Here is an 11663-nt window from a genome sequence, read left to right as displayed (position 1 = left end):
CACTAAAACTCACTGTTTCTATAACAACTCACTAATGAATGATTTTTGCCCAACTGGCACTCTGCAAATTATGAACAAAAGGTCCCTCTGTGTTTTCTGAATGGATCCCAGTTTAGTTGTTTTGTCTCTTCCCTACTACTGTGGCCCGGCGGCCTTTTGTTTCTCTCATAACTCTGTTCATAATTTGGTAATTAAATGACTGAAAGCACTCTGACTCTTTTTACAGAGTCAGTTATTTTCCTTCAACAATCGGGATCAGGAGACAATGAGTGGCGGAGAGACAGTCATTATGAGGATTGGATCTGAACGTTGGCCTCCTGCAAAGTAATTAGACAATAATGAATAGTTACAATGTAATTACCAGAACAAAAAAAGAACAGGACACTGCATTGCAATTACCGTCACGTACCATCATTTCCCTCGGCCTTTACCTCGGCGCTGTAAATAGCACTCTAATCGTGTTTTTACCTAGATGAATGGTTCAGAGTGTTAAATAATGTATGGGTTATGGCTATTGAGAGCTGTGCGAGGGTCGCCCCCAGGCTCTTCTCACGCCATTGGCTTTGAGACGCCCAGCTGTCTATGCTCGTCATGCCCCAGGGATGAAGACACTCTGCTGTTGTGTAAAGATCTTTCGATATGAATAGGATCTCTATCTAAAAGTCACATCAAAGCAAAATTTCATCACCAAGGGCCTAAAGGTGGTTCGTTAAATCTTTTGACAGAAGCCATTTCAGTTGATTTCTCTTGTGAGATGTCAGTTTTTAGCAACAAAGAGCTATAGGAACTGTAAACAACCTACATAATATTGTCATTCATGGGTCAATATCTGATTATGAAGGCCAACATCAGACTTGATTGGTATGTTTTCTTCCTCCAGCATAACAAATACGCGACTGAGCTGCTGTTTTGTGCATCATAACTGTCATCTTGCCAACTCATAAATGACATTGCATGAAGGACACTCTCAGATCATCATAAAACCAAGATTTATGCATCCTGGAGGTGTTCTCAGTCTGCCTGCGGTAACATTAAAGAGAAGCGGCTCTCTGTCGTGTCCAGGATGTGCCGATGTGATGTGCTTCAAGGCAACTTTTCGGGAGAGAGAGAGAGAGAGAGAGAAGTTTGCACTGGTAACTTATTTAACAGCAGTTTGTTGGTATTCTGTAGGGCAGGTCTTTGAGCTCAGACTGAACGCGTGATCATCGTTCCTGATTAGATCAGCTCTCTCCCCATAACGCATCGCTCTGCCCGTCGTCAAGGTTACTGTGGCCTTTGAACATCTTGATGAAGGATTCAAGCAGTGATAATTACCAGCCTTCCATACCTGAGAACTTCGATTGCTTTTCTAAAACTTTTTTTTGACTCTATAAAAGTTTACACTGTTTAAATTCAATATTGGAATGGTTCATAGCTTACCTAACAAGTCTCTATTTTTAGAGTGGACGTGCGAAGTGGCCCATTTCCTTTCATTCTGAGCCATATAGGACATTATGCTAATGTGCTGTTTCAGACTTTCTTTGAAGTGCCATGCTTTCTCCCTGCAGCAAGACTATTTTGGGTTAACCTTTGACTGACTGGGAGATCAGACTGACAGGCTTTACCACAAAATATGAAATGACTAGTTTGGCCTGTTTGAACCCACCTCTGCCTTCCTTCTGTACTGTAGCATTTACATTTGGGGCATTTAAACACTCATCCAGGTAAAGGATTCATTCACATTCACATGGCCATTGATGGACGCTGCTGGCTGTTGCAGGGATCGAACCTGTAACCTCGCACCCTGCTGCCATATTGCCATCTCATGTTCTGGGACATCATCAAAGATCATGAAGCACATTTTGTTTGTACATACCTACAGCATTCCCTGTATAATTTCTGATCTGCGTGTCTCAAACCCCATCTCTCTTAAAGTTATATGAGTCTCTTCAATTTTATATGAGAACATTCCTGAGCCAGACATCTGTCCAGTGCCTCATGTATACGGAGGCAAAAGGAACGGATGATGAGATAGAAAGGGGGGGGGGGATGGCGGAAAAGTGGGTGATAGGAACAATAAAAAGGACGAAGATAGACCATAAACGTCAATAATGATGATGTCATCTGCTGTAGGAGCCATGTGAGATTCACTTTCCGATCAGAGAAAAGTGGAGGAATATGATGGAAGAAAGACAGAACAAATGAGTTTCCAAGAATAATGTATGTATGTGTGTGTGTGTGTGTGTGTTCTGAGGTCTCAGGACACACATTTACTGCTCTGTATGTGCGTCAGTCAGCAAATCAGAGCTTATGGATGATCACAGCGGTAGTTCGGCCAGAGTCTGTCAATGCCTATATATTGCTAATCCCATACTCAGGCAGTTCTGCGGACATCAGCACTGAAAGAGAGAGAGAGAGAGAGAGAGAGAGAGAGAGAGAGACTGACAGACAGACAGACAGTGTTGAAGAAATAAATAAAAAAAGCAAGCAATAAAAGAACAAAAGAGTGAAAGAAAGATCGCGAGAGAAGGACCCTAAAGTTCGTTAGGCGGTGATGTCACCTTCAGAGGTCAGCGGAGCCAGCGGTGACCTCATCAGAAAGGGACAGAGAGTGGCCGGAGTGAAAGGGTTAAGTGTTATCTGGGGGGCTGTATCTGGATCTGCTCCGACGCCCTTGACTGAACCGCTATGGTCCTTGTACCAGCATGACTGGTGATAAGGAGGATGACGCATCTGTGCTCTCTCCTCATAGTCTTAGCAGTGACGGCTATTCGTCATGCGGACTCAGAAAGCAGGGGGGGGGGGGGGGGGGGGGGGGGTGAACCTGCCTCTACTGTCTCACTTCACGCAGTTTTTACTCTGTTAGCTGTTGGACGTGACGTGCATCATCCACAAATGTATGCTTTTCAGTGTCAAAACAGCTCATTCAACTTGTGAATGTTACTATTCTGCCCACTTTCTGTGACTGACCCGCATAACAATACTGGGAATGTTCAATGTGTTCAAATCGTGAATATATCTGCTGCCCACTGCTGAGTAAATTGTGCACTTCATTTACTGAGTTGGCATTGCAGGGCAGACAACATGCTGTTAACTAGTGTTGTATGCTGCCCAATGCTGGCTATTTTCTGTGCTGGCCTTGCAAATTGAATTTCCCTCAGGCCAATATAATGTGTTGTATTGTGTTGTACTGTTCCCGCCTACCGCTCATGCAGTCTTTATTTAGAGAAATAGCATACAGAGAGCGAGATTGCATTTGCAGCTGACAAAGCAAAGGAAACTATACACTAATGTACAGTAACATACGTCATCATCATCATACTTCTCTTTCAGTTCTCATGGCAGCATCTCTGAGTCCTTTATCCTTCTCTCTCTCTCCCTCTCTTTCATTCACTCCCCCTCTGTCCCTCACCCCTGCAGTGAGAGGCCAGTTGGGCTGGAAGCTAATTTGAAGCCAATCAATAGCAGTCTGTGTCTCTTCCTGTGTGTCAGCCCAGTCCGGTGCCCTTGTCTAACTGCCGGCAGAGAGAGCGCAGCATCTGTTTAGTGACTCTCGCTCTCGGACTGTAAACCTACGGCAGCCACTGAACACCGCTCCTCCACCCTCTTCCTCGGTGCAAAAGGCTATCTGATTGAATCCAAATGAGATTGATCTCCATGCCAAATCCAGTTGTCAAACGTGTGTACTGACAAATAGCCCTTCACTAACTTGATTAACTGTGGAGGAGGCAATTTAAGTGATGTGTGGTGTGTTTTTTTATGGATATTTTGAAATGTAGAGATGTGGTATTGTATATGTTGCGGGAATACACACAGACACAGACACACAGACAACACACCTACATACAAAAGACACAGATGAACAGACGTGCATACAAACACACACACAATCACACACACAATCACACACACACACGCAGCATGTCCATCACACAGACTGAACCCAGGCACACTGACGCTCTGATATTCAATCTGCCCAAGATAAGGCCAGTCCCCTCCTCCCTTTTCCCAGCCCCCTTTCCTTAAACAGCCAATGAGGATACTCTCTATTCATGAGCCGGAGTAGAAGCAGGCATGTGTAGGCAGCCTGCCACAGAGGGAGGTGTGTCTCCACGAGCCCAAAGTGTGTGTGTGTGTATCAGTGTGTGCTCACAGTGAGAGAGGAGACAGAGAGAGACAGAGGGAGGTGGAGAGAGAGAGAGTGTATGTAGGTATGCATGTGAGAATCAGGGGAAGGAGTGACAGGCAGACAGCAAGAGAGGGAAAGAGAAGCCAGGTGCTTTTACTCATCTTACCGCTGATACACTCCACACACACACACACACACACACACTGTCCACACACACACACACACACTGAGGGAACTACAGCCACAACCTCTACACTGAAGCAGTGAATTGATACACGTGTGTGTGTGTGTGTGTGTGTGTGTGTGTGTGTTCTGCGCTCGGAGCGAGAGAGCGGGGCTCACTGAGGATACACGGATGAGAAAAGGTGCGGGGGAGCCGAGGAAGAGGAGCCCGAGTGTGTTTCGCCCTGGGGGAGCTCACACACACATCCGCGCGCTGCACACAACACACACTCCGGCGGGCGCTCAGCACTGTTTCCCTGACAACTAGAATGGGCTGCAATTTGTGCACCTTGCAGAAACGGGAGGAACACTACAAACTGCTATATGAGATTGCACAGGTAAGTGAGACTGGAGGGGAGAAGGAGAGGGAAGAGCGAGTTTAGTTTGGTCGACGGTGATCACAGTGACCTTTATCAAGCTGATGATGGTGTTGGTGATGATGGTGTTGGTGATGATGATGATGATGATGGCGGGAAAGGTTTGGTTTCCGACGAAAGCAGGCTCGGAGAGAATGAGAGTTCAGAGAGAATGGGAATGTTTTCCGATGAGGGAGAAAGGTAAAAGTGAGACAGAAAAACAAGGTGGAGGAGAACATGAGAGTAACCGAGCAAAGTAGTTGAGAGAGAGAGAGAGAGAGAGAGAGAGAGAGGGAGAAAGAGAAAGACAGAGAGACAGCAGACAGAGAGGTTGAGTGGGGAAGCAAGAAGAAATGGGAGAGGGACATGAGAGAAATGTAAGAAAATGAGTTTCTTCCAAGCAGCCAGGCAGAGAGCCAGTGTGTGTGTTTTTTTTCTCTCTCTCTCTCTCCATCAAAGCGAGTGGAGCTAGTTATTTCTCCTCAGTAGCAGAAGATGTGAGGACAAGTTCAGCTCTTCTTCCTGTGCTGGCTCCAGGGGAATTCATCACATCTCTTCTGCCTGTGACTGTCTGGAAACATGGGGAGAGACTACAGTTCAAAAGAACAGCCAGCAAATATCTTCTGCTGTTTCCCTCTCTGTTGTTTGTCAGAACTGGACGCTTTATTCGTCTGACTTGATATGGTTTTCATACTGCTGATGTCGCATAAAAATCACAATAATAACAATTTGGATGCTTTTCTTTTGAATTGAAAGTATATGGCCATCGATGTGTTGAATGAGTTTAATGGCTCTTGGGCCTTTTAAATTGTGAAAAATTAAATGACATACAATTTTCAATAGTGAAATTTCAAAAATACATAAGAAGACAAGCATTCTTTCCTTCATTCCTGAAATGTCTTTTGACTGATAACAGCAATAGACTGTCATATTATCCCCACAAGCGATCATATTATCATTACGAGCAGTAAAATGTGGTGAATGTATAACTTGTGATATTGTACTGGGCTTGGCTGGAATGTGTTGATTAGATATGAAGAGTCAGCAAGTGTGAATGTTCTCTACTGCTGTTGACAGACAAAAAACACATATCTCCAGAAAGTCATTTTTTCAGGAATAGAAGAAAATAATATGTTTGTTCTCATTGACTCCCTTATATTTTGGAAATTTTGCAGTGGGGTTTAAACAGCTTTCAAAGGTGCAATGGTTATGGAACTCACTGATTACATAAATGACCAGGGTAACTTTCAAATCAAGTAAGAAAACGACATTACGTTACATGGTTTTTACGCTACAGCAGCAATTGGTGACTTGTTGTTTATGTGTGGAGCTGAATGTCGGAAACACGTGCTCGGTGTTTCTCTGCGTTGTCGAGTACAGTACGGGCAAATACCAGGACAGCAGCGGGGATTCATTCATCATTTAGTATCTTACACGGTTTCAGACAGTGGGGAAACTGGATACGGCACAATGAGAACAAGCCATTCAGTTGAATACTTCTCATTAGTTTTGTAGTGTAACTTATACTATTAGGCGGATGCTTTCATCCAAAGTGCCCAACATTAACATGATTGTGTACATTTCTAGCATGGGAGGCACTATGGGAAAAAACAAACATAATTCCTTATTCCTGGCTGTGTTAGTGCCATGCTTTCTCTATTGTTATTATTATTATTCTCTACTTTGTGATGTTAGTAAGTTAAAATCATTGTAAGGCTGCTGTCTGATGATGATGATGATGACGATGATGATGACGATGATGATAATGATGACGTTGACGATTGTGATTCTTCTTATTAGTTTTATGATGCTCACTGCAAGGCTGTTGCTATTGTTTTTGACGATGATGATTATGACGACGACAGTGAAGCGATTATAACTATCTTGTGGAAAGTCACTGTTACTCTATTAAGCACACTCTGTCACATGTGCGCTGCCAAAGTGCCTTTGAGCAAGACACTGAACCCCTACCTGCTCCCTCATTGGATTAGAGCATCGGCTAAATGGTTAAAATGTAAATGTAAGGAATACAGCATCACTAACCTTACCTCACTCCTAGAGGCTGCCTTTATGAACACTGTTCACAGCGCGGCGGTCTCGGGCTCATTATGCTCTCAGCCTGAACGCTCCCATGCTTTAATGAGACGGTGAATGTCTGTGTTGTCTGCCTGGGTGGAGAGCAGGAAAATTAGCCGTGTCAATGGAAACCCTAGGGGGTCCGCGGCGCTTTCTGTACTGTTTAGCTGTATGGAAGTAGTAAACAAAACAAAGGGATGAGCATGCTAACCTACAACAACGTGAAGAAAACAAATCTGCCTTGTGATTGTTGAAAATATATCATGAAAGTATCATTTGACGCAACAAAAGCTGTGAGAGTAGACACTGTATTATCCTCAAAACACATGGTGATTTTTAGATTGCTCACTATTTGGTTGCAGATTGGCTGGGACAACAAAGAAGTGAGTCTTATGGTTGCTTCCGATTTCCTCATCGCGCTGTGGGTGTCCTGGCACTGTGGCAGGCTTCCAAGAATATTGTGTGTGTGTGTGTGTGTGTGTGTGTGTGTGTCTCAGCACAGCCGCTTACTGTTTACAGCTCTGTACTGTATGTGTGACAGTCAGCAAATCAGAGCTTATGGTTGACCACTGTGGCAATTTAATCGCCGTCTGGCAATGCCTATATGTTCCTAATCCCACACTCAGACACCTGCAGTTCACAGCAACACCGAGACTGAAAGAGAGAAAGAAAGCAAGAAAGACAGCAAGGAAGAAAGAAAGAAAGAAAGAAAGAAAGAAAGAAAGAAAGAAAGAAAGAGACAGTAAATCAGTTTGGGGGCCGTAGCTCACCAGGCAGTAAGTGTGTCAGTGTGACTTTGTGCCGAAACTCAGAAGCAGAGGGGATTCTGCAAATCCAGAGAGACTCCTCAAGAATCCCTCCGTCTCTGTTTCCTGTCCACACTCCAGACTCATTTCTTTCCCCTCCTTCCTCACTCTGTCTCCTTCTCTAACCCTCATTATTCTCTCTCTCTCTCTCTCTCTCTCTCTGTCTCTCTCTCTCTCTTGACAATCTGTCTTTCTCCTCTCTGCTTTCTTTTCTGGCACACACCCACACCCACACACACCACATCACAGACTCTCATATGTGTTTTTGGTACTGGTCCACTTTCAAAAGGACGACACCTGCTCATTATTCCAGTAGAAAACTAAATGATGCTGATACTGTACCATAGGCATAGCAGGGACAATACAGGTGCAAAATGGTACTGGTGGATTGGAAATACGCTGTCGTTCTCTGGTTTGTCCTCACATGCTCCAGCGCTGAATCTCTCTCGCTGTGTTTCTGTCACTCCCTCGTCTCTCCAGAAGCTCCCTCCCTGCTCTGTGACTCCTCCACAGTGGGATTCCCTGTGAGACCAGTGAGGCATTTAGGAAAGTCAGTTTGATGTGTTGGTGCTCTTTTCAAATAGAAATGTAAGGGATTATTAATTAGTGCCTAACTGCAACTGAGTGTCATTCAAATGCCCACCATTTGAAAAATATGACACCTACTCGATAATGAAAAAATAAAGATAAATAATGTTGGTTTTTGACCCCCACAATGAACCTGGGGGAGGGACTGTGGATCGGCCCCATCAGTCCGTCCGTCCATCTGTCCATCCGTCTGTCTGTCCATCCGTCATGCACAATATCTCGGACACCACTGACTGGATTTTGATGAAACGTCGGGGAATGACGTGTGTCACTGCTCCGCTTTGGCATTTTCAAAATTTTACTGATTGGCCTTAGGGGGGCGCTACAATGTTTAATTGTCTGTATGTCACATAAAATATCTTTGATGCCACTGATTGGATTTTGATGAAACTTCGGGGAATGATGCGTGACATTGCTGACCTTAGGAAGGCACTACAACCTTTGTTTACTTGTTACTGATTGGCTCAAGGTGCCTGCATCATTTGTGGGGCATGACATGTTTACTTGTTTAAGTCTGGTAGTTAACTGAAGTTTATTTTTGATTATATTTTATTATTTATTTTTACAGGGACAATGCACAATTTAAAAGAAGCACCAGAGTTAGAGCTTCCAGCTAATTTGCATCTGTTGTCCCTGGGCAGGACAAGTTTATGAAATGATAGCGCTTCAACAAAATGCATTGCTGCTTTTTCAGAGTTACAGAGTGCTAACCTTCAGGTAATGTTTTGGTTTTTTTTTCTCCCAAAATGGATATAGCGTGTTTGGAATAGAACTGTTCAATTATACACCTTTCATTTCGAACAAGTAGCAGAGCGTTTCAGAGGCCATTTCCAGTGTTCAGCCTGCAGGCTTGCCTCAGTGTCTCTGATAGCACAGCGGCTCTATCTGTTCACACAGCCGCTCCATTCTGACAGGATTCCTGGCTGCCCGACCCCGGCTGCCCAGCGGCCACCAGGAGATTTATGACTCTCGTCAGACTGCTCACATTCAACTTTCATTTGTGACTGTGTGTGTTTGTGTGCGCCTGTGTGTGTATTTCTTCACACTCACATGCATCCATCCATATGTGTGGCTGTGTGGCTCCGTTCTCGCTGTAGCGATTGTCATTCCATGTATTTTGCTAGTGGCTGTATTAAATTGCCCCACAGCCTCTGGCCTACATAGCCTCATAGGAGAGATGTGTTTTGTCCTCTTGGTTGTAACAGGGTCAGCACCATTGTATCACATTGTCTCTATCCTGTGTTTAATCTTCCCCTGATCCCTGCTTGTTCTAAGTGATAGAAGAGAGTTTGTTTTTTATGGAGGAAAAAGTGATGAATCAAAATTTAACAGAACAGGAAAGGGCTTGTTGTAAATGTGTGCAGTTTGCTTATAGCTGCTTATTGAGCTAGGTTCAGCTATTGGATGTTGGTTCTACTATTGAATGTAATCTTGAACCACTAAATGTAGTGTACAATAGGAGAGTATCCTGGACAACACAGATCACCCACTTCACAATATATTGATTCAACACAGTCTTCCCAGTGTGATGAAATTGTAGAATGATTGTGGAATTGTGTATTTGTGAATGTGTATCCATCCATGTGTCTATCCATCTGTATCCATGCGTGTGCCTACGTGTGCCTGCATACATGTGAGTGTGCATGTGTGTGGACCTGCATGTGCATATTGCTCATATTGCCTCATAATTCTAATTTTGGCAAGCTTTCATGGTTTTAATTTCCGTTGAGGGATTACATGCTCCTCTTAAATTTGAGAAAATGTGAAAATTCGGCATCCCTTGGGCTTATGAAACCCATTAAAAACTCATTGGATAAACTCAAAAATGCGTGGTGGTCAAGCAAAAAACAAGGCTGCTTTTCTTAGTTTGTGAAAAGTTCACATTTTGGAGATAAGAAGTTTTAACCCGGCAGCACTGTTATGTTTATTATGTGTGTGTGTGTGTGTGTGTGTGTGCGGGTGTGTATGGCTGTGAACCGGGCCTCTCTCTGTCGTGGCTCTGTCCTCCGGAGACAGATGCTGTGCCACATGTCCAGCCTGTTAGACAGCATGATGGGGCGAGACAGAAACCCCTCCACCCCATCACCTCCTAGGGTGTCCAGCGAGCGCCACACAGAGCAGGGGAAGCTCTGGTCAGACTCACACAGCCATCACCTCCATATGGCCACCTCAGACCTGGAGCATGACATCATCCAGACTGGAATCACCATTCAAAAGGTGGAATATGTTGATGTTGCTGGGGTAAAAACACAACTGCAACTTTGGTCTTTGGGTTTTTCTCACTAGAATGGAAAGGTCATTTATCTGTTGAGCATATTAAAACCTGCTAAAAACTCATAAGAGCCATGGTAAAAAACAGAAAATACTTTTTGCACATGTGGTTTTATTCTGACAGCAGAGAGAAAACCAATGTTATCTCCAGCATTATAAGCAACCAATAGTATGGAGTGTAAGCTTCACTAGCCTGACAACTGATGTAACAAATCGTTGCTGTCAGGTGAAAACCTTGTATCTCCAAAATGTCAACATTTCAGGAACTAAGAAAAAACAGCCTTGTTTTTAGCTTGGTGACAGCGCATTTTACACAACTTCCAATTGGTTTTGAAAGGGTTTCATAAACCCAAGAGGTCACAGCTTTTTCTCAACCCATAGAGGAGCGTGTAATCTTTCAATTGAAGTGAAAACGTGAAAATCACCCAAATTAGAGTTACAAAGTTTTCACCCGACAACAGCAAAACATTCCTGTGACCCTAGAAGGAGCATGTATGATAGATTAGAGTAATAAGAGTAATAAGGTAAGGAAATAAGGCAGGGAATAAAGGCAGAAAGGTAATAAATTTAACCATCCATCTTATGCCCCAAGTGCTCTATTCTGAATAATGTGTGTGGTCCATTAAATGTGACAGAGAAGACCAAAGGGAGGCGGTATCACCTGACTGATCAACTGTCCACTTCCTAGAGAAGCATGACACTGGCCAAGAATTCTGATTTTTATCTTTTTTCCACTCTCCCTTTCTCTCCGTCTCTTTCTTGTCTCTCTGATGGGATTTTGAGCTTTGCAGCAAGTATTGAATGAAGTGACCTTTTCATTTTTGTCTCGCATTTTTCAACCCAACAAGTTGTCTGTCTGTCTGTCGGCCTGTGTGGGTGAGTGTGACCTTTCCACCTGTGAGTCTAATTCCACTTGACAAGCCTGACCTCTAGTTAGCAACTCAAAATGACTTTTATCGTCCTCATCTCACCTCTCTTTCTCTCTCACATACACACAAACACACACTTGGCATGGTTGGTTGTGGATGTCAGTTTAGTATTGTGTGTCAGAAAAAGCACTTTACAACAACATTACCTATCATATCTCTGTTGTAGCATTGTAGCATCAACAGATTAATTCTTGCGGAAGCTTATATCTTTAATTGCACATTTACAGACTGGACTGGATCCATTGGCTTAGAAATACTGACTGATGAACTTCAGGTAATGAAGTTTTTCCCCAAAATGTTAATACAG

The 11663-nt window shown here is 43.7% G+C and overlaps 1 protein-coding gene across 1 annotated transcript in view; it reads left to right on the top strand.

The window, feature by feature from the left end:
- The first annotated feature begins 4599 nt into the window (after positions 1 to 4599).
- pdzrn4 (PDZ domain containing ring finger 4) overlaps positions 4600 to 11663 on the top strand; it is a 37706-nt gene continuing 30642 nt past the window's right edge. The window contains exon 1 of the mRNA XM_071914557.2: positions 4600 to 4668. Within this exon, the coding sequence (XP_071770658.1) occupies positions 4600 to 4668 (69 nt within the window). The remainder of the gene's footprint in view (positions 4669 to 11663) is intronic.

Source organism: Centroberyx gerrardi, chromosome 24 (assembly GCF_048128805.1).
Source record: "Centroberyx gerrardi isolate f3 chromosome 24, fCenGer3.hap1.cur.20231027, whole genome shotgun sequence".
Lineage (NCBI taxonomy): Eukaryota > Metazoa > Chordata > Actinopteri > Beryciformes > Berycidae > Centroberyx > Centroberyx gerrardi.
This window is presented reverse-complemented; position numbering and strand designations above follow the sequence as displayed.